Source organism: Gopherus evgoodei, chromosome 7 (genome assembly GCF_007399415.2).
Source record: "Gopherus evgoodei ecotype Sinaloan lineage chromosome 7, rGopEvg1_v1.p, whole genome shotgun sequence".
Classification (NCBI taxonomy): domain Eukaryota; kingdom Metazoa; phylum Chordata; order Testudines; family Testudinidae; genus Gopherus; species Gopherus evgoodei.
Genome location: NC_044328.1, coordinates 100,901,938 through 100,927,136, shown reverse-complemented (window position 1 = coordinate 100,927,136; position 25,199 = coordinate 100,901,938). Strand labels below are relative to the sequence as shown.

Here is a 25,199-nt window from a genome sequence, read left to right as displayed (position 1 = left end):
TCCTCAGCTGAGGGGGTCCCCTGAGACAGCATTGCAGAGGAAAGGAGCCCCTCCCCCCTGCAGCTGGGGCCAGGACCCAGGAGCTCCGGTGGGGCACTGTTCTGCCCCAAGGGAGAAAGGGGTCATGGTTGAGCCGGGGGCGGGGGGACGGACACAGCAGCTATTGAAGGGCATACAAAGCAGTGGCAGCCTGTGGGGAAGGTGCCCCCGAGTTGGGGGGTACCTGGGCTGGAGGTGCAGGGGGACAGCACCCCACATGGTGCAGGAGGGTAACTGGGCTGGATGGGGCAGGACCTCCCGGCTGTTGATGGGTATAATGCAATTGGCAGCAAAGTAAGTGGGATGGGTGGGGACAGCACCTCTCCAGCAATGCTTAGCCTCTGGAATTAAATGCCCCCTGGTGGAGGCAGGGGGAACTGCACCCCTAGGCTGCATGATGCTGACACACACGTGGGACTTCTTTGTAGAGTTATGAACTATCTGGGTGGCTCCAGACTGGCCACTTTGCATCGCTGCCCTCTGTGGGGAATGAGCTGATTGTGTCCGCGGGCTCAGGAGCTAAGGGAAGGGCTCTGCCATGCCTGCTGCCTGGGCTGGAACCGGACCAGACTGCAATAGACACACAAATGGAAGGCCCTGCATTGGCAAGGGCCTGCCAATGGGCCTACGGGACCCTGCACGGCCAATAGCAGCTGAGAGCAGGGACTCTCTCCAGCACTCTGCAGGGAGGCAGAGGCCAAAGACCTGGAGCCGGAAACAAAGGGAGAACAGGGGTGAGCAGCAGGGACAGAGAGCAAAACAGGGTCTCAGGGCAGCAGGACATGCCCAGAGGATTCAGGGGGCCTGGGGCAAAGCAATTTCGGGGGCCCCTTCCATAAACAAAAAGTTGCAATACTATAGAATACTATATTCTCGTGGGGGGCCCCCGTGAGGCCCAGGGCCTGGGGCAAATTGCCCCACTTGCCTCCGCCCTCTGGGCAGCCCTGCACGCTGGGGGTTCTGGCTCCCACCAACACAGGATCTGGCTGAGGACCCTGCGATGCTGGATCCCAGGTGACTAATCAATGCTCCCTCGGCCTGGCCAGGCTGCCCGGCCTCGCTGAAGATCCTCCCTGGGCGCATCGCTCCCGGAGAAGGGAGAGTCTCGACAGCAGTCTGATTGCAGCTGGACTGGCTGGAGCTCACGGGGGGAGCTGGGGGGCTGGCACCCAAAGGCCCAGTCCTGGAGTTGCTGAGGCCTCATGGGTGCCAGGGGAAAATGTGGGTCTGGCACACCAACGGGGTCACAGCCAAAAGATTGTGTAAAGACTGGGGTGTAACACAGTCCTGTCAATCCATGACACGTGCACAGACACCCTGTGGTGGCGGCAGAAGGCATTGCACAGCAGGCTGCATGGGCCACAGGCTCCCCTCCCTGATGGCGGTGGAAGGAACTGCACTTCCCCCAGGTGCGTAACTCTGAGGCTAAGCAGGACTCCGATGGGGATTGCAGGACTGGGTGGGGGGAGAGAAAGAAGCTGTTGCGTCTCCTGCAAGCAAAGGGTTAAAAGTGGGCGTGGCATGCCCTTAAAGTGACAGTGTGCCGGCTGCCTCCGACACATAGGGGGCAGGTCTCTGTCCGGGATGGGGGAGGGGAAGCAGAATGCAGCGGGGGAGGAGGCGGGGCCTATTCGATTTCCAGGATGAGGTCATCCCCCTCTAGGTTCATGTCCGGTTTGACATAGATCTTTTTGACGGTGCCGGCCACGGGGGAGTTGACCACGGTCTCCATCTTCATGGCACTGAGCACACAGAGGGGCTGCCCCTTGTCGACCTTTGCCCCCTCCTCCACCTTGATGTCGATGACCTTGCCGGGCATGGGGGCCCCAATCTGGCCCTTGATGTCCTTCAACACCTTGGGGTGGAAATGCATCTCCTGGGGGGGCAGGGCAGAGAGACAAGGTTAGTCAACACATCTCATGCAACAAGGCCTTAGATCGGGTCAGACCTGTGTGCCCAGCCCGCAATATCAGACCAGCGTCTCTTCCAGCCCAGTATCTACTCCCTTGGCACCTTCATGGCTTGTGTGTCCTTGACCAGGATGGAGCGCAGCTGCCCATTGAGTTCGAAGAAGACCTCACGTTGGCCAGCCCGGTTCAGGTCTCCCAGTGCGAGGGCTTTGATGTGCAGGGTCTTTCCACGTTCCAGCTCGACCTGCAGGGGGAGACAGAGCGTGGTGAGGCCCCCAGGGCTTCCTGAATCTGCAGAGAGTTGGGAGTCCATCACCCCCGGGAGGGGCGCTACCTTGAGTGTAACTGACACAGTGATGTTTCCTGAATCTGCAGAGAGCCTGAGCCGATCACTCAGAGAATGGGGAGCCACCCCACCTGGAACTCCGCCCAGTGTCCCACTGATCCCAAAGGCCTCCCAAACATAGGGCTTGATAGTCTTCCTTAACCCTACACAGGACTGGCGCTAGGGTTTTGAGCGCCCTAGGTGGACGGCAATTTCACCACCCCGCGTGCTGGTCCCATGGCTCCGGTGGAGCTGCCGCAGTGGTGCCTGCGGGAGGTCCACCGGAGCCGCACGAGCAGCCAACCGTCTGCAGGCACGACTGCGGCAGCTCCACGGGAGCTGCCTGCCGCCCCCTCCGGACACCCTGAACTGCTGGCTGCCGCAGCGGCGCCCTGACCCAGGGTCAGTGCGCCTCCGCGGCAGCCCGCAGCCCGGGGTTTCGCTGGGCTAGGGGACCCCTGCCCCTGGGCTGCCGGCTGCCGGGGCAGTGCACTGACCCAGGGGACCCCCTGGACTTCCGGCTGCCACGGAGGTGCCCTGACCCAAGGGACACCCTGGACTGCGGGCTGCCGCGGAGGCGCCCTGACCCAGGGGACACCCTGGACTGCGGGATGCCGCGGCGGCGCCCTGACCCAGGGGACACCCTGGACTGCGGGCTGCCGCGGAGGCGCCCTGACCCAGGGGACACCCTGGACTGCGGGCTGCCGCAGAGGCGCCCTGACTCAGGGGGCACCCTGGGCTGCCGGCTGCCACCAGCAGCTCAGACTCCCTCTCTGCCCAGCAGCAGCGGATGCTCAACCATTTAAAAAAAAATTGGGGGGCACTTTTTGGCACCCTCAAATCTCGGCACCCTAGGCAACCGCCTAGTCAGCCTAAATGGTTGCACCAGCCCTGACCCTACACCCCACAATCCCCAACCCTCCCGCTTCAAACTTCTCTTCAGGCTCCCCTGGCTCCTACTCCCAGGTCCAACCAGTCCCCCCAGAACCTTATGTCCCCCCAGACAGCCCAGGGTGCAGTTCTCCCCACCCTGCTCTGGTCCCTCCCACCCTAACTCGCACACCTCGAACTCCTCGGCTATCTTGGGTCCCTCCAGGAAGAGGCGGGTGCTCAGGCACTCGACGGGGCCAAAGGTGGCCGTGAACTCCTTGAACTCGTCGAAAACCTTGGGGTACATGGCGGCTGAGAGCACGTCCTCGGGGGTGATCTCCTCCTCCTGGTGCCGCGTGCGCAGCTCCTTCTCCAGCTGCTGGAAGTCCAGGGCCGGCAGCGAGGCCCCCGGGCGCCCCTCGATGCGGGGCAGGTCCTTCAGCACCTGGGGGGAGAATGTCAGGATTCCATGCTCGGGGGCTGGAGCAATGGGAGCCCAGGGAAGAGGATACTCCCCCCATGGCTCACCTTGTAGTGAAAGGGCTCAGGGAAGTCCCAGCGGAGAAACCTGATCTAGCCCTGCCCCCCCGCCCGTGCCTGGGATTCCCCTGCAGCCCCACCTCACCCATTGCCCAGCCCCACCTTGGAGCGGAAGGGCTCAGGGAAGCCCCCGTAGGGAATCCCGATGTAGCCCTGTAGGAACTCCACCACAGAGAGCGGGAAGGAGAGCTCGTCTGCCATGGCCTCCACCTCCTGCCGTGACAGGTTGTTCTGCACCATGAACTGCGCCAGGTCCCCCACGATCTTCGATGATGGCGTCACCTGCATGGGCGGGAGACAGGTCAGTGCGGGCAGGCCCCTGTACTGGGGCTGGTCGGAACTGGCGCCCCCTAGAGGGGAAAAGTCCCATGTCCCATTCCCCACCCTCCCGAGCCAGCCAGGCCCCCCGGTGACTCTAGAGGACTGTGAGCGGCTCTGACCTTGATGAGATCCCCCAGCAGCTTGTTGGCTTCAACATAGGCTTTCTTGACCTGCTTGAACTTGTTGCCCAGCCCCATGCTGTGGGCCTGGAAGTGCAGGTTGGTGTACTGGCCGCCCGGGATCTCGTTCTCATACACGTCAGCGTTGCCCGACTTCATGGTGGCCGTGCAGTCGAAGGCGGCGTACAGGCCCCGTGCCATCTCCCAGTACTCGCTGTAGTCAAAAACCTTCTCCATCTGGATGCCTGAGGCAGGGGAGAGGGAGGAGATGAGGCTCATCCGGGCTGCAGGGGTCGGACTTGGCCCACCCTGGCGGGTGGGACAGAGGCGGGGCTCTGGGACAATCCACCACCCTGAGATCTGGGCTCCACAGAGCATGGGGGCAGAGCTGGGCCATGCATCACCCTGGCGCTTTGGCCTAGCCCATCTCATGATGTTCTTAGACTGGATTGGGGCAGATGCTTTGTCTGACTCTGCACCCTCCCTGCTCTAAGCACTAGATCCCCTTCCCCTCCCAGAGCCAGGTGTAGAGCCCAGGGGCCCTGGCTTCTGCGGCTAGTACCTGTGTCCTGGCTGGTGCCCCGGGTGCAGGCCACCAAGGCACCCATGCTGGGCTGCGAGGTCATGCCGGACATGGCATCCACTGCCACATCGACGATGTCAGCGCCAGCGGCGGCGCAGGCTAGCATGGAGGCCACACCCGCCCCGGAGGTGTCGTGGGTGTGGATGTGGATGGGCATCTCGGGGAAGCGCTGGCGCAGCGCCCCCACCAGCAGCTCCGAGGCGCGCGGCTTCAGCAGCCCAGCCATGTCCTGCAAGGGAGGAGAGGGCTGAGCGTAGGCGTCGAGGGCAGGAACAGGGGAGGGTCGGGGAGGGGTGAACGGGGTAGGGAGCAGGGAAGGTGCAGGGGAAACCAGGTGTGTGTGTGGGGGGGGCAGAGACGTGGGCAGGGGCTGTGGGAGTGGAGGGGGGAAGGCTGGGGCAGGAGGGGGATAGAAAGACAAGTAAGGCAGGAGCTCCGGACACCCTTCCCCATGCCATGATGCCCCCCAAAGGATGGCATCTCAGTCCATGATGTCCTGGGCTATGGGTCCCCCCCGCCGGGCTCTGCTCCCCAGTGCTGCCAGTGCCCCCACCCGCAGCCCCCGGCTACCCCAGTCCTGGGCTCCCCTAGGTACCTTGATGCAGAGGATGTGGGTCCCAGCTTTCACCAGCTCCTCGGCCAGCTGGACATAGTATTCCAGGGTGTATTTGGTGCGGGTGGGGTCGGCCACGTCTCCTGTGTAGGAGATTGCAGCCTCCACCACCCCCCCGGCTTGCCCCGCTGCCTCCATTCCCAGCAGCATGTTGGGCAGGTAATTGAGCGAATCGAAGACCCGGAAGATGTCCATGCCATTCTCCTTTGCCACTTCACAGAACCTGCCGGACCACGGTCACCCGGTGAGTCCCGGGGGAGAAGGATCCCCATGGGGACTGGGTGCCAGGCCCCCCCCACCATGTAGAGTTATCCCTGCTGACCCACCCCACAAGTCTGGCGTCAGGGTGAGTCAACCAGGTGACTCTGGAATCCCACCCCCTTTTCTCACCCCCTCCCCTGGGGGTCTGAAGCCCTGACCCTCAGTCCTACCCCACGGTTCTCTGCTATCCCAGACTTGAGCGCCCCTGCCCAGCCTGGATGACGCCCTGTCAGCCCACCCCGCCAGCTCACTTGAAGACGGAGTTGTCGGGGTAGTTGGTGTACCCCACGGCGTTGGCCCCCCGCAGCAGCATCTGGAAGGGGATGTTGGGGATAAGCTCACGGAGCTCCTGCAGCCGCTGCCACGGGCACTCGTACAGGAAACGCATGGCGACGTCAAATGTGGCACCTGGGGGGCAGGGCAGAGAGGTGAGTAGGTGGGACCTGCCCCCACCACTGGTGTTACTGGTGGGTGTTCCCTAGAGGGGAAAGGCCTGTGTCTCATTCCCCACCCCCCCGGGGACAGCCAGTTCCCTTCCCTGGGGCTGGATCAGAGCCAGTGGTCCCTAGAGGGGAAAGGCCCCATGTCCATTCCCTGCTGTCCCCTGGAGCCAACCAGTCCCCCTGCCCTAGGGCTGGATCAGAGCCAGCGGCCCCTAGAGGGGAAAGGCCCCATGTCCATTCCCTACTGTCCCCTGGAGCCAACCAGTCCCCCTGCCCTAGGGCTGGATAAGAGCCAGCGGCCCCTAGAGGGAAAAGGCCCCATGTCCATTCCCTGCTGTCCCCTGGAGCCAACCAGTCCCCCTGCCCTAGGGCTGGATCAGAGCCAGCGGCCCCTGGAGGGGAAAGGCCCCGTGTCCTGCTCTTACCTCCCCAGTTCTCAATGCTGAAGAGGTTGTTGAAGTTGTGGGCCACGAAAGGTGAGATCTTCTTGAGGTCATGTGTGCGGACGCGGGTGGCCAGCAGGGACTGGTGAGCATCCCGGAAGGTCGTGTCCATGAGCAGCAGCCCATGGTGCTGCCTCACGGCCTTGGCAAAGCCCTGGGGACCCTCCCGGAGCAGGATATCTCGGAAGCCAGTAGGGGGGTCACCTGAAAAGGGGGGGGCAGATTCCATTGCTGTAGGGTTGCAGAGAAACCCCCCCACACACACACACATTGCTCACTGCAGCCCTGCAAGGTGCTGTTACTTACACTCAGAACTGCTCGCGCTAGGGGGCGCTGTGCTGCAAGGAGTGGGGTGGGGATGCAATGGGGGGGCTCTCCCTTACAGTCAGCGACTGACCCCAGCGTCATGCTAGAGGACGCCAGGAGAGGGGTCCCTGTATAAACAGCCCTTGCACCGCACCCCACCCCAGAGGTGGCTGCATCTCAGCACCGGGACGGGGATCCCTGTATATGACGTGCTCTGTGGGACTGATGCCTGGTAAATCTTTTCTGACTCCAGCAAGTCTGGGACCAGCTCCGTGAGATGGATTGGACAGCTGAGCATGGGCCTGAGGTTCCCAGCGCGTGTGACCGATGCGCAGGACTGGCTTTAATTAGCCAGGATGGCAGCCACGTCGGGTTATTATCACTGTTTATTTCTTTGTCTGCTGCTGATCCTCAGCCTGAACCAGGCATTACCGAGAATGAACAATGGGGGCTTACATCTCATTAAGGTTCTCCCGAGCAGCCTGGTAAATCCGTTTTGAGCTGATAGACCCTTAAGTGCTCCCTCCCCGGGCCAGGGAGCAGCCTGGAGGAGAATACAGCACAGCCAATGCTTTGCTGGGCAGCCCGGCAAATGGGGCAGGCGGTCACCGAACTGGGAGCGCTGACTCCCAGCCCTCCCCTCACCAATCCACTAGACCCCACTGCCCTCCCAAAGGAAGAACAGGGCAGAGAAAGGCCCTGACTGCTGGGAGCCGGGGAGGAAGTGGAGTCCAGCCACAAGGGCAGAAGGGAGGGCATGTGGCACAGGGAACCCAGGCATCCTGCTCCCCCTTACTCCATCCATGGGGAATGGAATGGGATAGGGCCATCATGTGGGGGAGGGGCCCTGTGGGCAGCAGATCCGATGGGTGGGAGGTGCCGGGGGTGGGGCAGAAGAGGAGGGGACTCACCCAAAGGCACAGTGGGCACGACAGGATCAATTGGGGATGGGCGGGCCTTGACAGGGATGGGTGTGATGGGGCCGTTGACCATCACATGGCCTGGAGAGAGAATGTCAGAGTTAGAGAGCACAGCACATGGAACACGTATCCCGCCTCCCGCCATACCAGCTGGTGATCCCGACCTGGGGTCCACCCCACAGTACCAGCCAGGGAACCCACCCATGGCCCTCATGCTATGGAACCAGCTGGTGATCCCAGCCCTGAGCCTGACGCCATGGCACAGGATGGACATTGTACCCATGGCCCTGATTCGTGGTACTGGATAGGGACTCCGCCCGCTAGGGCCAAGCCCTCAGTACTGGATGTGCACCCCACAGATGGCCCAGCTGAGGACCCTGCCTTCTGGGCCTACCCCACAGTGCCGGTTGGGGATCCTGCCCCTGTGGTCGGACATCATGGTACCAGCCGGGGACCCCACCTATGGCCCTGTGGTACCAGCTGGGGACCCTATGCCTTGAGCCTGACCCCGCAGTACCGGAAAGGGACCCTGCTCGGGTCTGGCTGGGGATCCCACCCATTGGCCTGAGCCTGTGGTTCCAGCGTGGGGCCCGCACCCAGATAATGTAGCAGCTTCTGGGCCCTGTTCTGGCCCGGGCGCAGATTGAAGAGCTCAGGGTTCTCGTCGATGAACTGTGTGTCCACCGTGCCCCGCAGGAACTGGTCATTGCTCAGCACGTTTTGCAGGAAGGGGATGTTGGTCTGGGAACAAACAGTAACAGGCTATCAGCATGGCTCTGGCATCCTGTGGGTTAAATCCAGGCATTAACCCTTCCCCTCCTGGCCCCAGCAAGCCCGGGCCCAGAGCTGGATGCTAGGATGGAGGAGATGAGACCTAGCGCTATCTATGCTGGGGCTTTGGTTGGCTTCACTACCTTTCCCTAGGGTGTGAATTTTGTCACCCCCTCCCCCATCGAGGTTGAGCTACATTTTAGGTGCAGACCAGGCCTGAGGCTCCGAAAGGGAGGGAGTTGCCTCGATTGTTACTGACACAGTGACGCTGCCTGAGTCTGCAGGGAGCCTGAGCTGATTGCTCACAGCTGCCCCAAGTGCTACTGAGTCAGCAGCCTTCCTTCCCCAAGGGATTATGTCCTGGCATGCTGCCAGGGTGATGTACACCAGGAGAGGCGCTCCAGAGAAGTTATGCCTGTGTAGCTGGTTATTAAAGCCTCTTACTCCCTTTGAATCAAATATGTAAAAGGTTGTTACAAGGAGGGGGGAGAAAAATTGTTCTTCTTAACCTCTGAGGATAGGACAAGAAGCAATGGGCTTAAACTGTAGCAAGGTAGGTTTAGTTGGACATCCGGAAAAACTTTCTAACTGTCAGAGTGGTTAAGCACTGGAATAAATTGCCTAGGGAGGTTGTGGAATCTCCATCATTGGAGATTTTTAAGAGCAGGTTGGACAAACACCTGTCAGGGGTCATCTAGGTAATACTTAGTCCTGCCCTGAGTGCAGGGGACTGGATTAGATGACCTCTCGAGGTCCCTTCCAGTCCTATGATTCTATGATTTAATTCAGTTCTCCCTGCTCCCAGCCAATCAGCTGTCATGGTGCTGTAAATTCTGCTAACAGATTTAATGACAGATGGAGGCCCATCTAATACAAGATGTGACAATGGTAGCATGGCCTGGTGGGTTAGAGCAGAGGGTGCTGAGAGTCAGGACTCCTGGGTTCTCTCCTCTGTTCTGGGAGGTTAGTGGTTAGAAATATGGGGGGAGAAGAGGAAGGGAACCAGGACTCCTTGGCTCCATCCCTGGCCCTGGGAGAGGAGTGGTGTCTAATGGTTAGATCAGGGGGCGGGGATGGAAGTCAGGATGCCTGGGTTCTATTCCCAGCAGCACACTGTCCAGCTGCTTGTGTCCAAGCGAGGGGGAGGGGCAGCTACCAGGCTCATGCTTGTGCATTGAGGGGGAGAATGGGGACTGGCTGCTGGATGGGAAAGGCTGGAGTAAGCTGAGCCCCCCTGAGTGTTGTCAGAGCTGTCAAGAGGGATTAGACTCCGAGGAGCTAGACTGTGTCTCATGGGCTGCATGGACAGTTGCTGCTTGGGGAAGGGCAGAGCACAGAGGGGTAGCATAGGTGCAAGGGGGATGTGGGTATTGCAGAGTGGGGCTCAGGGGTCAGCAGCTACACTGGGATCTCCAGCCCCATAAACACTGGGGCAGGGCATGCTAGACTCCCCAGGAGCCTAGCCTTGAGGTCAAGGTGAAAGCGCTTTGGCTCTCACAGCTACACAACCACAGCATAGGCTGGAACCAGTAAAAGATGCAGGACCAAATCTAGGTAGCAGAGGGAAGTGCCTTTCTCACACACCCCCTTACAAAGAAGGGGAAACTGAGGTTCTATCCCCAGCTCTTGGAAGGGAGGGGAGGTCTAGTGTGCTAGTGCAGGGGATGTGGTTAGGGAATGGGATCAGGACACCTGGGTCCCCTGGCTCTGCAAGAGAAGTAGGGTCTAATGGTTGAGCAGGGGGTGAGGGTTGGAACTAGGACTTCTGGGTTCCATCCCCATCTCTGCTGCATGACTCTGAGCCCGCCTTATCCCCTCCCTGCACCTCCATTCCCCACTCTGCCATGGTGACCCTGACCTGACCTGCAAAAACCATGCTGAGCCCCCTGTGAGCAAACCCCTCCTCGCCTAACAACTCCGTTTTTTAATGTGCTGCTGAGGCCCTAAAACAGTCCCCTCTGGCCATGGCCGGCGATCCTGGCACCTGGCACTGCACACTGAGACACTAAAGGGCTCCTGATCCCAGGGCTGGGGGCAAGGCCTTCATGAGGGATAATTATCCTGCTGAGAACTGATCACCCTGCCCAGTGCCACCCAGGGATGGGGATATGGACGCTGCACCCTCCACCCTGTGCCCTCCTTTCAGTACCCGCATGCCCGCTCCTCTGCCTGCACTTCTTCTGTTCACTCTTGTGTTAAGGCCCAAATGATGCTGTCTGCAGCTGGGCTCCCCGACGGCTGCCCACAGAGGGGCCTCTGCTGCTACCTTACCCACCACCTCATTTCCAGGAGACCGGCCTGCTGGGCTCTGGCCCAGCTCTGTCCCTGACTCACTACATACCTGGCAGCCTTCAGGGCAACCTGGGTGTAGTTTTTAAACGGGGAGATGGAAAAACCATTAACTCAAAAGAAACCCAAGGCGAAAAAGCAGAGCTGGGTTCTGTCACATACACAGAGCAAGGCTGATTCACTCCAGCAGAGGGCGGCAGGACAGCTAATACACACCAAATAATGAGCTGCTGCTAGGAAGGGAGAGAACCCAGGAGTCCAAACTCCCAGCCCACCCCCCAACCTGCTAGACACCCATTTCCCTCCTAGAGCCGGGGATAGACCCCAGGAGACCTGGATTCTCAGCCCCCCCCCCCCCAACCTGCTAGACACCCATTTCCCTCCTAGAGCCGGGGATAGACCCCAGGAGACCTGGATTCTCAGCCCCTGCTCCCTCCAACCCACTCGACCCCACTCCCCTCCCAGAGACAAGGCTAGAACCAGGAACCCTGCTCCCCCACTCTAATCACCAGACATCAGTCCCTTCCACGATTCTGGTTAATCACCTCCTGGGCCAGTCAGTTAAGGAGGTGCCAAACCCAGGGCTCCTGGGTGAGATTCTGTATCCCACTAATGGCTGGGCTCGGCAAACGTAATCCTAGCCCTATATCAGCTTTATGGTTCCCTCCCCCCAGAGCTCTTGGTGGGGGGTAGCAGGAGGCTATGCCTTACGGAAGGACAGGGGGGCTTAGAGGGGTGAAGCTGGGTTAGAAAGACAAAAGGGATCAAAGCATTGAGGGTGTGGGGGCTGTTTATACCGGGATCCGTCCCCATTCCCTGCCCTCCCAGCTAGCCTATCCCTCTGCCCTGGGGTTGCATCATAGCCAGGGCTCCCTACAGGGGAAAGGCCCATATCCAATTTCCTGACACCCCCCCACCTTACCCAGCCAGTCCCACAGTGGGCACAGTCTAAGCTAAATTTCTTCCCACCCTCTACACTTGCTGCATTTCCTCATTAATTAATCCATCAGGGCGTTCAGCAGCTAATGAAGGAAGAACATAAGCCAGGTGCAGAGAGAAGGGCCTTGGAGCAGGAGGCTCTTGGGTGAAGGAGGTTTCAGAGAGGGAGCTACCCCCTCAGTTCCCATCTAATTCCTCACCCCCAGTAGGGCTGTACCCTTCAATCAGGTCCCCAGAGCTCTAGGAGTGAATGCCCCTCAGCGAGGGGGCTCTGAGCCCTCTTGCAGATACTGACTACCAGCCCCCCAGAGCTGGGGATGGAACCCAGGAGTCCTAGCTCCCAGCCTCCCCCCCCACTCTAACCATTATACTCCCCTCCCCAAGCTGGGGCTAGAACCTGGGAATCCTAACTTTTGTGTCACTACTGCTCTAACCATTAGATCCAACTCCTGTAAGTTTGAGCAACTGCATTTCTGCTCAGTAGGGGGCAATGGTGTGTCCCCTCCCCCCACAGTATCATCTAACCCGGGGTCAGCAACCTTTTAGACGTGCTGTGCCGAGTCTTCATTTATTCACTCTAATTTAAGGTTTCGCGGGCCTGTAATATATTTTAACGTTTTTAGACGGTCTCTTGCTCTAAGTCTACAATATATAACTAAACTACCATTGAATGTAAAGTGAATAAGGTTTTTAAAATGTTTAAGAAGTTTCATTTAAAATTAAATTAAAATGCAGAGCCCCCCGGACCAGTGGCCAGGACCCAGGCAGCGTGAGTGCCACTGAAAATCAGCTCACGTGCCGCCTTCGGCATATGTGGCATAGGTTTCCTACCCCTGATCTAACCCAGTCCTAAACCTCTTAAACAGAAACCCCCTCATCGCCCCCCCTGCCATAAATCCCATCACATACAGGCTTAACCTGGCCCCTGTTCGCCTAAGTGAACATCTGTTCAGCATCTGGCAGAGAGGAGAAAGACTCAGAGCCCCAGCTGGCATAAGCCAGCGCTCACCGGGGGGGCTGGCAGAGAGCGCCTTCCCCTGCACAGCTCTACAGTTGCCCCTCAGTCCTAAACTGCAGTGCCCTGCCCTGGGCTTGTCCCCCTCAATGGCTCTGCCAATGCCCTGCCCTGGGCTTGTCCCCCCCCCCATGGCTCTGCCAATGCCCTGCCCTGGGCTTGTCCCCCCCCCCATGGCTCTGCCAATGCCCTGCCCTGGGCTTGTTCCCCCTCATGGCTCTGCCAATGCCCTGCCCTGGGCTTGTCCCCCCCCCATGGCTCTGCCAATGCCCTGCCCTGGGCTTGTCCCCCCCCATGGCTCTGCCAATGCCCTGCCCTCGGCTTGTCCCCCCCACCCAGGTTCTGCCAATGCTCCTCAGTGCTGACCCCTAACCCCTTGCCATCCCAGCCCCAAGGTCTGCAGTGGGCAGTTGTGAAGTTTATCCATAGCACAGAACTGCTGGGCACTCTGGTCCCCTGGGCTCTGCAGCACATAAACTCCAGCCTTAGAAATTTGAATTGTGACAGGAGTCAGGAAGCTACAGACCTCGAGGGAAATCCCAGCTCCCTATGCTGGGGATTGAGGTGGCTGCAAACAGCTGGGCATTACAGGGCATTGGAAGGGGGGGCAGTAATGTCTAGTGGTTAGAGCACAACACGGCTAGGAATCAGACTTCCATTGCCAGCTCTGAGAGAGGAGGGGAGTCTAGTAGTTAGACTAGAAGGGGCTGGGAGCCAGGACTCCTGGGTTCTGTTTTTGTGATTGGAAGTGTGATTCTGATTCCCTTTGTTCCTGCTCTATTAGACTCCACTCCCTACCTGCAGCTGAGACCAGGCACCGGCCCCCTAATCCCCCCACCTGGTGAAAAAGGACCATGCACCCCCGCAAAGTTGAGCTGAACTCCCCCCATCCTGATATATGGGGACCTGCACCAGCCTCCACTTCCCCATCCCCCTCCTCCCCCAGCTCCAGCTGCCAGCCTTGCACCCCCCCTCCTCTCTGACCCCCTCCTGGTATACAGTGACCGTGCAGCACCTCCTGCCCCCTCCCCAGTGAAAGGGAACCTTGCACCAGCCTCCCCTCCCCTTTAGCTCCAGCTGTCAACCCCCCTCCCTGCCTCCTCCCTCTTATCCCCCCGCCCAGCTGCCACCTCCCCCATCCTGGTGTATGTGGCTCATGCATGAGCCAGCTCACCCCCACCTGCCCTCTCCCACCAGCTCCCAGTCCCCTTTCCCCACCTGCTGATCCCCCCCCCCCGCCATCCTGCTGGAAAAGAACCAGGCACCATCCCCCCAGCCTTGCCCCCCCCCGCCGCACGGTGCAGCGGGACCATGCACGACACTTCCCCCCCCCCCAGCCGGGAAGGGGCAGAGCCGGCGCCGCGTGGGGAGGGGAGGCAGGATCTCTGCGGCCGCGGGCTCCGCGCAGCTCTCCCATCCCCCACCCCGCGGCACAGCTCCGGCGCCCGGGCAGGGACAGGGGGGCGCGCGTGGTTCCCACCTCCCGCAGGGGGCTCGGCGCCAGGAAGCGGAGGGGTGGGGGGGCAGCCGATACCCCTCCACTCCCAGCGGAGCCGTGCGCCCCAGAATCGGATCCAAGGCGGGCAGGGAACGCGGATGTGGAGAGGGGATGGGCCAGGGGATAGAACCCGGGCGTGTGGCGGGTTTGGAATAGAACCCAGGAGTCCGGGAGACAGAGACGGGGGTGCTGTCCCCTGCCTGGGCCCGAGCTGTAAAGGGATCGCACCCCTGAATGTTACAGCGGATGGGACCCAGGCATCCGGGAGGCTGCGTACCCACTGCCTGGAGATGTCAGCGGACCTTATACACGATGACCCCCCGTGCATAGAACCCAGGCGTCCGGAGGCTCAGTTCTGCGGGTGACCATCCCCCTTCCCGGATGTATAACTTGATTAGACAGCACCGACTGCACCCAACCTCCGGCGGATAGAACCCAGGCGTCCGGCAAGTCCCCCAGAATGGATCTAGTCCTCGCCCGGATACTGGATTGAAAACGGATTGCACCCCTCCCCCTTTGACAGGGGACAGAACCCAGGCGTCCGGGGAGCGGAGGGGGGTGCCCTAGGGAATATATGTAACCCCCTGCCTGGAGCTGTAACTGGACTGAACAACACGGATTGCACCCCAGGTGGATAGAACCCAGGCGTCCGTGGCGGGGGCAGAGGTGCCCCCAGAGTGTACATGCCCGCCCCTCCTCGGATATATAACGGTTGGACAATATCGATTGCACCCCCCACGCCGCCGACGGAGAGAACCCAGGCGTCCGGCGATGCGGGGGGTGTCTGTGCAGGTGCTGCAGGGGGCTGCTAGCCGTGGAGGGCGCTCGGATCTAGCCGCACACGCGTATCCCCGTTCATGCCACCGCCAGCCAGGCACAAGTTGAGCCGCGCCGCAGCGGAGAGGAGCCGCCGGAGGAAAGAGGGGCCTGCTGGCCCCCCGGGGCAGGGGGACGGCTGGGATGGGAGGCCCCTTCGGCCACGGTGACCCCGGTCCCCGGGCGTGAGCAGCCCGCAAGGACGCGCGGAGGCGGCGTGGGGGAATTTGCCAGGGCGCGGGTGGGGGGCCCGGAGAAGGGAGACCTGCCCCCCCCCCCCCAGAGACAGAGCGCAAGGTAAAAGCATCGGCCGCTGCGTATGGGGCGCGGGGGGGAGGCGTCTGGGGAGGGGGATCTGGATCGGAGATGGGGGCAGAGGGGGGTCTGGATCAGAGTTTGGGGAGGGCATGTGGGGGCCTGAAATGGGGCTGAGAGAGGGGTGGATCAGGGACATGGGGGCCAGAGGGGAGCTGAAAGGCCTGGAGGGCTGAGTGGCTGCGGGCTGGACTGGAAGAACCTGGAGGGGCTGCATCCGAGCTGGAGGGGAACCTGGGGGTCTGCAGAGGGGCTGCGAGGGAGCAGGAGGGAAGCTAGGCAGGGGATAGGGGGCTGGACTGGGGCTGTGCGGGAGATAGGCAGGAGCTGGGGGGCTGGACTGGGGTGGTGGGGGAGCTAGGCAGGAGCTGGGGGGCTGGAGGCGGCGATGGGGGAGCAAGGCGGGGGTGGGGGGCTGGAGGGGGTGGGAGCTGGGGTGATGGGGGAGCAAGGCAGGAGCTGGGGGGCTGAATGTGTCTCATTAACTGTTAAAGCTCTGGTTGAAGGGCACCAGAGGGGTGGAATAGCAGAGATTCACTCCCAATCTCTGGGCTGCTGGCCCCTTCCTGGCTAAGGACAGGGGCTGTGGGTGGGCTGGGTATGGGGGAGGGGGGAAGGAAGCAGTGACCTGCCATCCTCCTGTCCCAGTCAGAGGCCGCCAGGAATGGGGACAGCTGGTTGCAGTGACCCCATCCTTCCAGAGAACGACACCCCAACCACAGCAGAGCTGGGCACAGCTCCCCTCACCCACTCACCACCAGGAGGGGTGCCTGAGGTGGAGACATGGACAGACACACCACTCTCCCCCAATGGCTTTCACACACACACAATTGTGCCCACACCTACAAACATGCACAAGTGCACCCAAATAAGTGTGCAGACACTCAGAAGGGTGCACCTGGCAACACGTGCAGAGCCATGAGCACACACCAAAACCCCAGCTCCTCCACACCCACAGAAATAAATAGGCCCAGACAGAGCAAGTGTTTCTTGCCTTCCCTCATTCCCAGAGTCAGGGATAGAACCCAGGAGTCCTGGTTGCCAAACTCAGACCCACTAAACTCCATCTGAAAGCCTGCTCCCTGGGTATATTCACCCAGCCAGGTCTCCAGTTGGTCTCTGAGCCTTCTGTCCTGGGTGCAGGTACAGCTCCCCACCCCTTGTGCTTCTGCTGGCTGTGCCTGAGCTTATATACCATCAGGAGAGCAAAGAAGGAGACAACTGTGCCTCCCTTTGGAAGGGCCATGAGGGATCTGGGGCAAATAGAATCAAGGAGTCCTGGCTCCCAGCCCTCCCTGCTCTAACCACTAGAACCTACTCCCCCTCCCAGAGCTGGGAATAGCACTTGGAACAAAATCAAGTTAGGATTTGGGACTCCTGGGTTCTATTCCTGGCTCTACCACTGACCTTGGGCAAGTCCCTTTGTCGCTCTGTGCCTCAGTTTCCCCTTAGCAAAATGGGAAGAGTAATTCTCACTCCTGCTTTGGGAATTATTCAGAGATCTGCCGGCCCAGCAAATTCTGGAGTGACACCTGTGTGGCTGCTTTGACACCAATAATTCTCTTCATGGGGGTGCCCCTTAGACAAGCTTTCAGGTCTCTTTTGCCACAGATTTCCCCTTAAACACAATACAAACACTGCCAGAAGTCTCTTCCCTGCCTTTCTTCAAATGCACTGGAAACAGGATTATGAATATGTTTATCCGGCCCTTCCCTTTGCAGCCTCCATGATCCAGCCAGGGCCATAGGCAAGAGCGAAACTGACTAGAAATGCAAAGAGAAACTGACTAGTGTCTCATTGTTGGAGCTGAGTGAAATGGAGGGACCCAGGAGTCCTGACTCCCAGTCTCCTGTTCTTAGAGCTACACCACACTCCCTCCCAGAGCTGGGGAGGGAGCTCAGGAGTCCTGACCCCCAACCCCCTCCTTTCCCAGCATCTGTAGTAGGAACTCCACTTTGATTATTTGCAGGATCTGTTTCTGGGAGCATATGCAGGGGCACGGGGGCGTGTGGAATTGGCAGAAAGTGGAGGGATGGGAGGGGTGCTCAGAGAAAGGGTGAGGGGAGGGGAAATGGCTATTTCTGTTTTACCCAGTGGTTATCTGAAACCCTGACACGATCCCTTTAAAAAGACAAGGTGGGTGAAGTAACGTCTTTTATTGGATCAGCTTCTGTTGGGGAGAGAGAAGCTTTCAAGCTACACAGAGCTCTTCATGTCCCTCTGAGGCAGCTCTGAGATTGTTCTCCCTGCAAACTGCTGCATCCTAGACCCTCCCAGCCATAGTTAGCCAAGCAGCCTGGAGCAACTCCATCCACGCACCAGGGCCCTGGAGAAAGACGATCCTGCCTGACCCCACCCCCTCCACCACCCCTGCCAATCATGTGCCAATGTCACTGGCATTATCAGGGCAACCTGAATGCTGGAGTTTATTAAATCAATAACTTCCCTTGGAACTACCCTTCAGACAGAAAAGGGTGTTGCGCAGGAAATGGAGTGCTGGTGAGCTCCCAATCACCTCCGCGTTACCCCCCTACGCCCCACTGCCCCTCCCAAAGCTGACTCCCCTCGATCTAACCACTGTACGTAGAATGTAAGTTCTTTGGGCCATGGCCTGTTAGGACTCCTGGCTTCTATCCCCAGATCTGGGAGGGGAGTAGTGTCTGTCTAGTGGCTAGAGGGGATGGGCAGAATGCTGGGAGCCAGGATTTCTGGCTCCCTTCAGGAATAGCAGCCATATCTGCTGTCCAGAAAACCAGTTCATCCCCTTCAGCCCTCATCTCTCTTCACCCCCCCAATTGCCTGAAGGGGGGCAGGGGGGGGTAAGCTAATGCAGCCGCGTGTCCAGTGGGGAGGATGCTGGGCTCTGGGACGGATGTAGGAACCAGGTAGCTCTTTAAAAATTCAGTGGCTGAACTATCGACCTGGCTGTTTCCCTGTTTGCGGCACTGGGTGGTGGTGGGGGTGGCAGGATTCTGGGGGGGAAAGGTGAGTGGCATAGAGAACACAGGGCTGGGGGACTGAGGAGGGACCCTGTCAGTGAGGGAAGGAGATGACGTGGGGAGCACAGGATGGAGGGGGGAATCTGGGAGGGATCCAAGCCATGGGGGAGACGGCTGGCATAGGAAGTGCAGGCTACAGGTGCGGAAGGGTTCCCAGCAGTGGGGGAGACCCCCTCCACTCCCAGGTCTGGGACAGAACTCAGTGCTGATGACTCCCAGCTCCTCCTGCTCTAAGCCGCCAGAGCTCACCCCCCTCCGAGTGCAGAGAACAGAACCACAGGGCTCTATAGGCCACAACAGAGACCACAGGCCCTGGATTAGTTCCTAGGCACTTCCTAGGGCCCCAGCTCCTGGAGTCACAGGACTGTACTAGAACTGAAGCTTCCATTTCTCATCCTTGTGGTTGGGGAGAAAAATAGGAAAACAAAACCCAGGTGTAGCTGACCCAGCCATACCTGCCTGAGTCTGCAGATGGCGAGTCGATGGCTCCAAGACAGGGGAGCAGACCTGGGCATCTCAGTGGGGTGTTCCCTCCCATCCCCACTGCTCTGGGGGTCCTATCAGTTCTGCCCAACTTGAGCAGCCATACCCCAGTTACTAGGGGGCCTGCTGGCAACCCATCCTCTCTGTGCAGCTGTCACTATAAATGGGGCCAGTCCACACTGCAAGGGTGGGCGACTGTTTGTGAGAGGAGCTACAGTGCAGGATTGGGGCCATAAGGAGTGGGGCTGCAGTGCAGGAGGGGGCCATGGTATGTGGGGGTTGGGCTATAGACAGTTTCTGGAGCAGGATTTTGGTGCAGGGGGTACAGCCCTGGTGAAGGGGTGTGGCTATGGTGTGGGGGTGGGGCTATAGAGGAGGGGTGTGGCCACGGTGTGGCAGGCAGGTATCTGATGCCAGGGGTACCACTCTGGTGTGGAGACCTGATGCCGGGGGATGGCTGTGGTATGGAGTTGGGGCTACAGTGCAGGGGTGTGGCTATGGCATGGAGGTGGGGCTCACATACAGGGTGGGGCTATGGTATGAGGGGTGTAGCCCTATGCCCCAAGCTGCCTATACCCCTAGACCACCCTTTCCCCATGTCCCTGCTCTGGGCTCACTCCATTCTCTGATCCCCTCTCTCCTCCCAGGCACTGCCCACTCACCAACCATGGCTTGCCTGCCGCTGGTGCTGCTTCTGATGGCAGGGACCCTGATGTCCTGGGCTGCCTCCTGCCCCTTCCACTGTGTGTGCCAGAACCTCTCTGAGTCACTGAGCACCCTGTGTGCCAACAAGGGCCTGCTCTTCATCCCAGACAACATTGACCGGCGCACAGTGGAGCTGCGCCTGGCCGACAACTACATCCGCATGCTGGAGCCCCAGGACTTCCTCAACATGAGTGGCCTGGTGGACTTGACCCTCTCCCGCAACACCATCGACAGCATCCGTCCCTTCGCCTTTGGCGACCTGGAGAGCCTGCGTTCCCTGCACCTGGACAGCAACCGGCTGATGGAGATCGGCGAGGAGGCCCTGCGTGGGATGCTTAACCTGCAGCATCTCATCCTCAACAACAACCAGCTGGTGAGCATCTCGGCTGCCGCCTTTGATGACTTCCTGCTGACACTGGAGGACCTGGACCTGTCCTACAACAACCTGCGCCACGTCCCCTGGGAGGGCATCCGAGGCATGCTCTACCTGCACACCCTCAACCTGGACCACAACCTCATTGACTCCATCATGGAAGGCACGTTCTCAGAGCTCTACAAGCTGTCCCGCTTGGACATGACCTCCAACCGGTTGTACACCCTGCCCCCGGACCCGCTCTTCGCCCGCTCCCAGATGGGCGTCATCAGTCCCACCCCCTACACTGCCACCATTGTGCTGAGCTTTGGGGGCAACCCCCTACATTGCAACTGTGAGCTGCTGTGGCTGCGGCGGCTGGCCCGGGAGGACGACATGGAGACATGTGCCTCACCGCCCCATGTGGCCGGCCGCTACTTCTGGTCAGTGCCTGAGGAGGAGTTCACCTGCGAGCCACCCCTCATCACCCGCCACACGCACAAGTTGTGGGTGCTGGAGGGCCAGCGGGCTACCCTGAAGTGCCGGGCCATCGGGGACCCCGAGCCAGTGATCCACTGGGTGTCACCTGATGACAAGATCATCTCCAATTCCTCCCGGACCATTTCCTTCCGCAACGGCACCTTAGAGGTGCTGGTAACCACAGTCCGGGACGACGGCTCCTACACCTGCATCGCCATCAATGCAGCAGGTGAGTCCACAGCCCTGGTGGACCTCAAGATTATCCCTTTGCCCCATCGGGGCAATGGGAGCAGCGGCCCGGTGCCACGCCACGACCCGGGCTCCTCTGACATTGCCACAAAGACAGCGGCCAACACCACCGACTTGGGGGTGGACGAGAGGAGCGTGGAGGTATCTGATGTGACAGCTGACTCGGCCTTGGTGCGCTGGGCTGTAGACAAGTCGGCCCACACTGCCTGGATGTACCAGATCCAGTACAACTGCACCGTGGATGACACCCTGATCTACAGGTAGGGGGCGTCGCAGCACAGATGAGATTGGGGGAGTGGGTGGGAATGGATGCCATGGCACAGGAGGCTCCGGGAAGAGAAAACATGCTGGGTCATGCTCCAGCCACATCACCGGACCACTGAGAGTCTTGAGTAGGGGTGTGTGGCTGCAGTGCATTGCATTATGGGCATTCTCCAAGGAAGAGGGTGTGCCTGGAATACATGGCATCACGGATTTTCTCTAACATGAGGAGGGGCCACAGTACATGGCATTATGGGTATTCTGCAGTGTAGGGGGCATCGCTGGGCCACACTGTGTTTTGGGCAGGCCTAAGGGAAGCTTATGGTTAGAGCAGCCCTGGGGTTGTTCGGAGGGCTTAGCTGGGAATTAGTCTCTCTGCTCATGTCGCACACAGTTGCTAATCCTGCCCGGGTTCTGAGTGCTGTGTCCAAGCCCAGAGGCAGCTGCCAGGGACTTTTGTACGAATAGCTCTGTGCCCCAACCCAGAGGGGGCTGCATCTCAGTGCTGGGCGAGGGATCTCTGTATAAACAGCCCCCATTCCCCAACCCAGAAGAGGCTAAATCAGCACCAGGAGCTTGTTGGAGTGGCAATGGCAAGTCCATTGGGAGCCAGACGATGGGGGTCGGGGGTGGAGAAGGCCACGCCATCCCAGTGGTTTAGGCTGAGACTATTAAAGTTCAGGCTAGAGATGTGAGTAGGGGCTAGACATATGGGGGTGGGGGCAGAAAAAGGGCAGCAATGCCGGGGGTGGGTCCAGATGTAAGGAACCTGAGTTCAGAACTGCTGGGGGAGGGAAGTGTGGACTAGTGGTTAGGGCAGGGGACTGGGTGCCAGGACTCCTGGATTCTACCACAGCACCCATCTCTGTACCTCAGTTTCCCCCTCTCACTCATTGCCTATTTGGACAGTCAGCCCTTCCCCTATTTTGTATGTAGAGGTGACTCACTCCAGGTCTGGAAGCCTCTATGGGGGGAGGAGGCTTCGGAGGGCAGAGGGCTGTTCAACCAGCCACCAAAGGCTGGGAGCTGAAGCTTGACAAACTGAGGCTAGAAATGAGGCCACATTTGTACCAAAGAGGGAGATTAATGACTGGAACAGCTGACTCAGGGATGGGTGGATTCCCCAGTACCGGAAGCTTTTCCAAAGCATCTACATGCCTTAGGAATTGAAGTCCCCTCTTCAAAAGTGAGCTGGGGCCTCACTCCAGAGGCAGTGTGGCCTGTTGGTTCCATCATCGGACTTGGGACTCAGAACTCCTGTATTGTATTCTTGGCTTGGCCACTGCCTGACTCTGGCCAACAACCACCCCCAGTGCCTCAGTCCTTTGCGAAGTGTTTGAGCTCAAGGGATGGAAAATGCTGGATAAGAACTAGGTGTTCTTATGAATGATTCTGGGGGGCCCACCTTGAAACACCTTAAAGGGTCCTGAGTGTCGGTGGTAGGTTCTGAGCAATGTTTGGAAACCCTTTGGGGGTCTCAGTGTGCACCCCCCCAAATCACAAGTCACTTGAGGCCTGTTGTTGAAGCTGCGTGGTGAGGGCCCCTGACACCCTCGCTTGGCCAGAAACAACAGAGCAGGAGAAAGACCTGAATGTGTTGGTTGATCACAGGCTGACTGTGAGCCATGGTGAACACCAAGGAGATCCTAGGCTGGCTTAGGCGAGTGATTTCAAGCATTAATGCCATTGGCCAAAGCACTGGAAGAGCTCAGTGGGAACACCACGTGCAGTTCTGGCCACCTGCGTCTAGAAAGATGAATCAAACCGGCCCGGTGCGGAGAAGGGCTCCCAGGCTGATCAGGGGAGAGGAGAACTGATCTTAGGAGAGGAGACGGAAAGAGCTGGGTTTGTTTAGCCTGGCCGGGCAAAGGCTGAGAGGGGATCTGCTCTCTGAAAATACACCAGGGGGCTAACCTCAGGGAGGGAGAAGAGGTACTGAAGCTAAAGGAGAACGATGGCACAAGAACAAATGGGGACAAACTGGCCGGGAATCAACTGAGACTGGAGCTGAGAAGATTTGTGCCCAACAGAGAAGAGAGGGTCTAGAGCAGTGTCCCAGGAGGAGCTGGGGGGAGAGGGGAACGGATGGACACCCCCCTTGTTTGAAGATGGGGCTGGATATGTTTCTGACTGGGATTCTATGCAGGGGTTGGGTTGGCTGCCATAGCAGAGACTGGACTCAGAGACCAGGAGGCTCCTTCCAGTCCTGGGTCTTATGAGCTGCAGATCTGGAGCTGGATGCTGGCATGGCTGGGAGATTCCGCAGCCTGGGGGGATCAGCGGGGCTGCTCAGAGTGGTCCTTTCTGCTCCCTAAAATCTCTCTCTTTCAGGATCATCCCAGCCAGCAGCCACCACTTCGTGCTGAAGCACCTGGTCCCAGGCGTGGACTACAATCTGTGCGTCCTGGCCATCTTCGACGATGCAGCCACCTCTCTGGCTGCCACGCGCCTGCTGGGCTGTGCCCAGTTCTCCACGCAGGAGGCATACCCAGACTGCCACTCGCTCCACGCTCACTTCCTGGGGGGCACTCTGACGGTCATTGTGGGAGGCATTATTGTGGTGACCCTGCTGGTTTTCACTGTGGTCATGATGGTGAAGTATAAGATCTGTGGCAGCGCCCACTCTGGCATGCCCAAAGTCTCCAACATGTACTCACAGACCAACGGCGGGCAGCCAGGGGTGCCCAACGGGATGCTGCCGCAGCGGGGGCGGGGGCTGAAGGCACAGCGCCGGAGGGTGAGGGACAAGCCCGCTCGGCAGGAGGCACCAGAGCGCAGGACGGCAGAGGGGGTGGTGGCGTGCCAGGGGGACCCGCCAGACCTGGGGACCTCCAAGGCCAAGCGGAGCTGCTCGTTGGACATGGGGGAGATCTCCACCAGCGCCTGCTATGGTTATGCCAAGCGGCTGAGCATTATGTGGACCAAGCGCAGCCAGTCAGTGCACGGGATGCTGGCCAGCTGCGCGGCTGAGGGGGAACACAAGCGGGGCGGGGCTTTTGCCAGCGCAGAGGAGCTGGAGGAGAGCGTGGTATGACCCAGGCGGGTGGGAGTGCACCGCACTGGAGCAGCTGGCTGAACGCTGGGGAGGAGACGGCTGAACGCTGGGGAGGAGATGGCTGAGCCGGGTGAGGAGGGCCTCAGAGCTGACATGGTGACACTCCATTGGATGTGGTGACAGCTGACCAGACATGGCAATGCGCAACCCACCTCGGTAGCCTCCTCTCTGAGCTGGTGACACTCCAGCCAACGTGGCAAACCTTGATCGAACCTGGTGACACTTGAGCCAATGCGGTGACCCCTGAGCTGACGCAGTGACCCCAGGTCTGACACCACCAGGCCAGGGCCAGCACAGCAGCACTCCCTCTGACACTGGATTTCCCCAGGGAGAGTGCCCAGTTGGCCAGACACAGAACCCCACATGGCTGGGGGTGGGTTTGGGTTTTGCCATCGGACCTGGTTTGACTTGACATCTGAGGCTGGGAATGTCTGGAATCCCCTGGCTCTTCCTGCTGGCACCCCCACCTTGATGCACATGGTGTGAGACACTCAGATTGGAAAAGGGGAGTTGGGGGGAAATCGGTACTGGATCAGAGAAGGGGGGCCTGGACAGGCAATCAGTACCAGGTCAGAGAGGGTGGGCTTGGATGGGAGACTGGTACTAAAAAGGAGAAGGGGGGTCCTTTACAGGGAATGGGCCCCAGATTTGAGAGGGGGTGCCTGAAAAAGGAGTAGGCTCTGGATTGGAGAGGGGCCCGAATGGGGGATGGGCGCTGGATCAGAGAGGGGCCCGGATGGGGGATGGGCCCTGGATCAAAGAGGGGTTGGGCTCTGGATTGAAGAGGGGGCCTGAAGGAGAATAAAAACTGGATTGCAGAGGGTGCACCTGGATGGGGAATTGGTACTGGGCTGGGGGGCTGGATGGGAAATCAGCGCCAGACTGGACAGGGAATCGGTACCAAGTATTTTATGTTTTGGTTTTGGTTTTAAAATCTTTTGCCTAAATAAATAAATAAACCTGAGTCACTGAGGGTTCGAGATCTGGCAATGGACGGAGAGCAGCTGAGACAGGTTTGTGAGCACTGGGCGAGGGATCCCTGGATAAACAGCCCCTCTGCCCCACTCCAGAGGCTGGTGCATCTCTGCCCCAGGTGGGGGATCCGCTGCAGCAACTTTGCCAGGAATGAAGTGTAACTGACATGGCGATGTCCCGGGAGCCCGAACCCATGGCCTGAGAAGGGAGAGCTGCCCTGAGTGTGTGCGCAGGGCCGGCTCCAGGCACCAGCTTAACAAACAGGTGCTTGGGGTGGCCACTCCGGAGAGGGGCGGCACGTCCA

The 25,199-nt window shown here is 59.6% G+C and overlaps 2 protein-coding genes across 6 annotated transcripts in view; one reads left to right on the top strand and one right to left on the bottom strand.

The window, feature by feature from the left end:
* Nucleotides 1-1,666: 1,666 nt before the first annotated feature.
* The window catches only part of PC (pyruvate carboxylase), a 239,134-nt gene continuing 215,601 nt past the window's right edge, over nucleotides 1,667-25,199 (bottom strand). For all 4 annotated transcript variants that reach the window (XM_030568620.1, XM_030568617.1, XM_030568618.1 and 1 more), the window contains 11 exons: nucleotides 8,290-8,434; nucleotides 7,685-7,774; nucleotides 6,450-6,671; nucleotides 5,833-5,989; nucleotides 5,303-5,543; nucleotides 4,687-4,936; nucleotides 4,125-4,369; nucleotides 3,787-3,966; nucleotides 3,338-3,589; nucleotides 2,053-2,193; nucleotides 1,667-1,915 (listed from right to left, as the gene is read on the bottom strand). In XM_030568620.1, the coding sequence (XP_030424480.1) occupies nucleotides 1,667-1,915; nucleotides 2,053-2,193; nucleotides 3,338-3,589; nucleotides 3,787-3,966; nucleotides 4,125-4,369; nucleotides 4,687-4,936; nucleotides 5,303-5,543; nucleotides 5,833-5,989; nucleotides 6,450-6,671; nucleotides 7,685-7,774; nucleotides 8,290-8,434 (2,172 nt within the window). The remainder of the gene's footprint in view (nucleotides 1,916-2,052; nucleotides 2,194-3,337; nucleotides 3,590-3,786; nucleotides 3,967-4,124; nucleotides 4,370-4,686; nucleotides 4,937-5,302; nucleotides 5,544-5,832; nucleotides 5,990-6,449; nucleotides 6,672-7,684; nucleotides 7,775-8,289; nucleotides 8,435-25,199) is intronic.
* On the top strand, nucleotides 14,196-25,055 carry LRFN4 (leucine rich repeat and fibronectin type III domain containing 4). Of its 2 annotated transcripts, XM_030568631.1 has the most exons (3): nucleotides 14,196-15,318; nucleotides 19,466-20,864; nucleotides 23,197-25,055. In XM_030568631.1, the coding sequence occupies exons 2-3, from the start codon at nucleotides 19,486-19,488 to the stop codon at nucleotides 23,897-23,899; spliced, it is 2,082 nt and encodes a 693-aa protein (XP_030424491.1). In that variant the 5' UTR covers nucleotides 14,196-15,318; nucleotides 19,466-19,485; the 3' UTR covers nucleotides 23,900-25,055. The 2 variants fall into 2 exon arrangements, with proteins under 2 accessions (XP_030424491.1, XP_030424492.1); XM_030568632.1 differs by lacking the exon at nucleotides 14,196-15,318 and having other exon boundaries at nucleotides 19,447-20,864.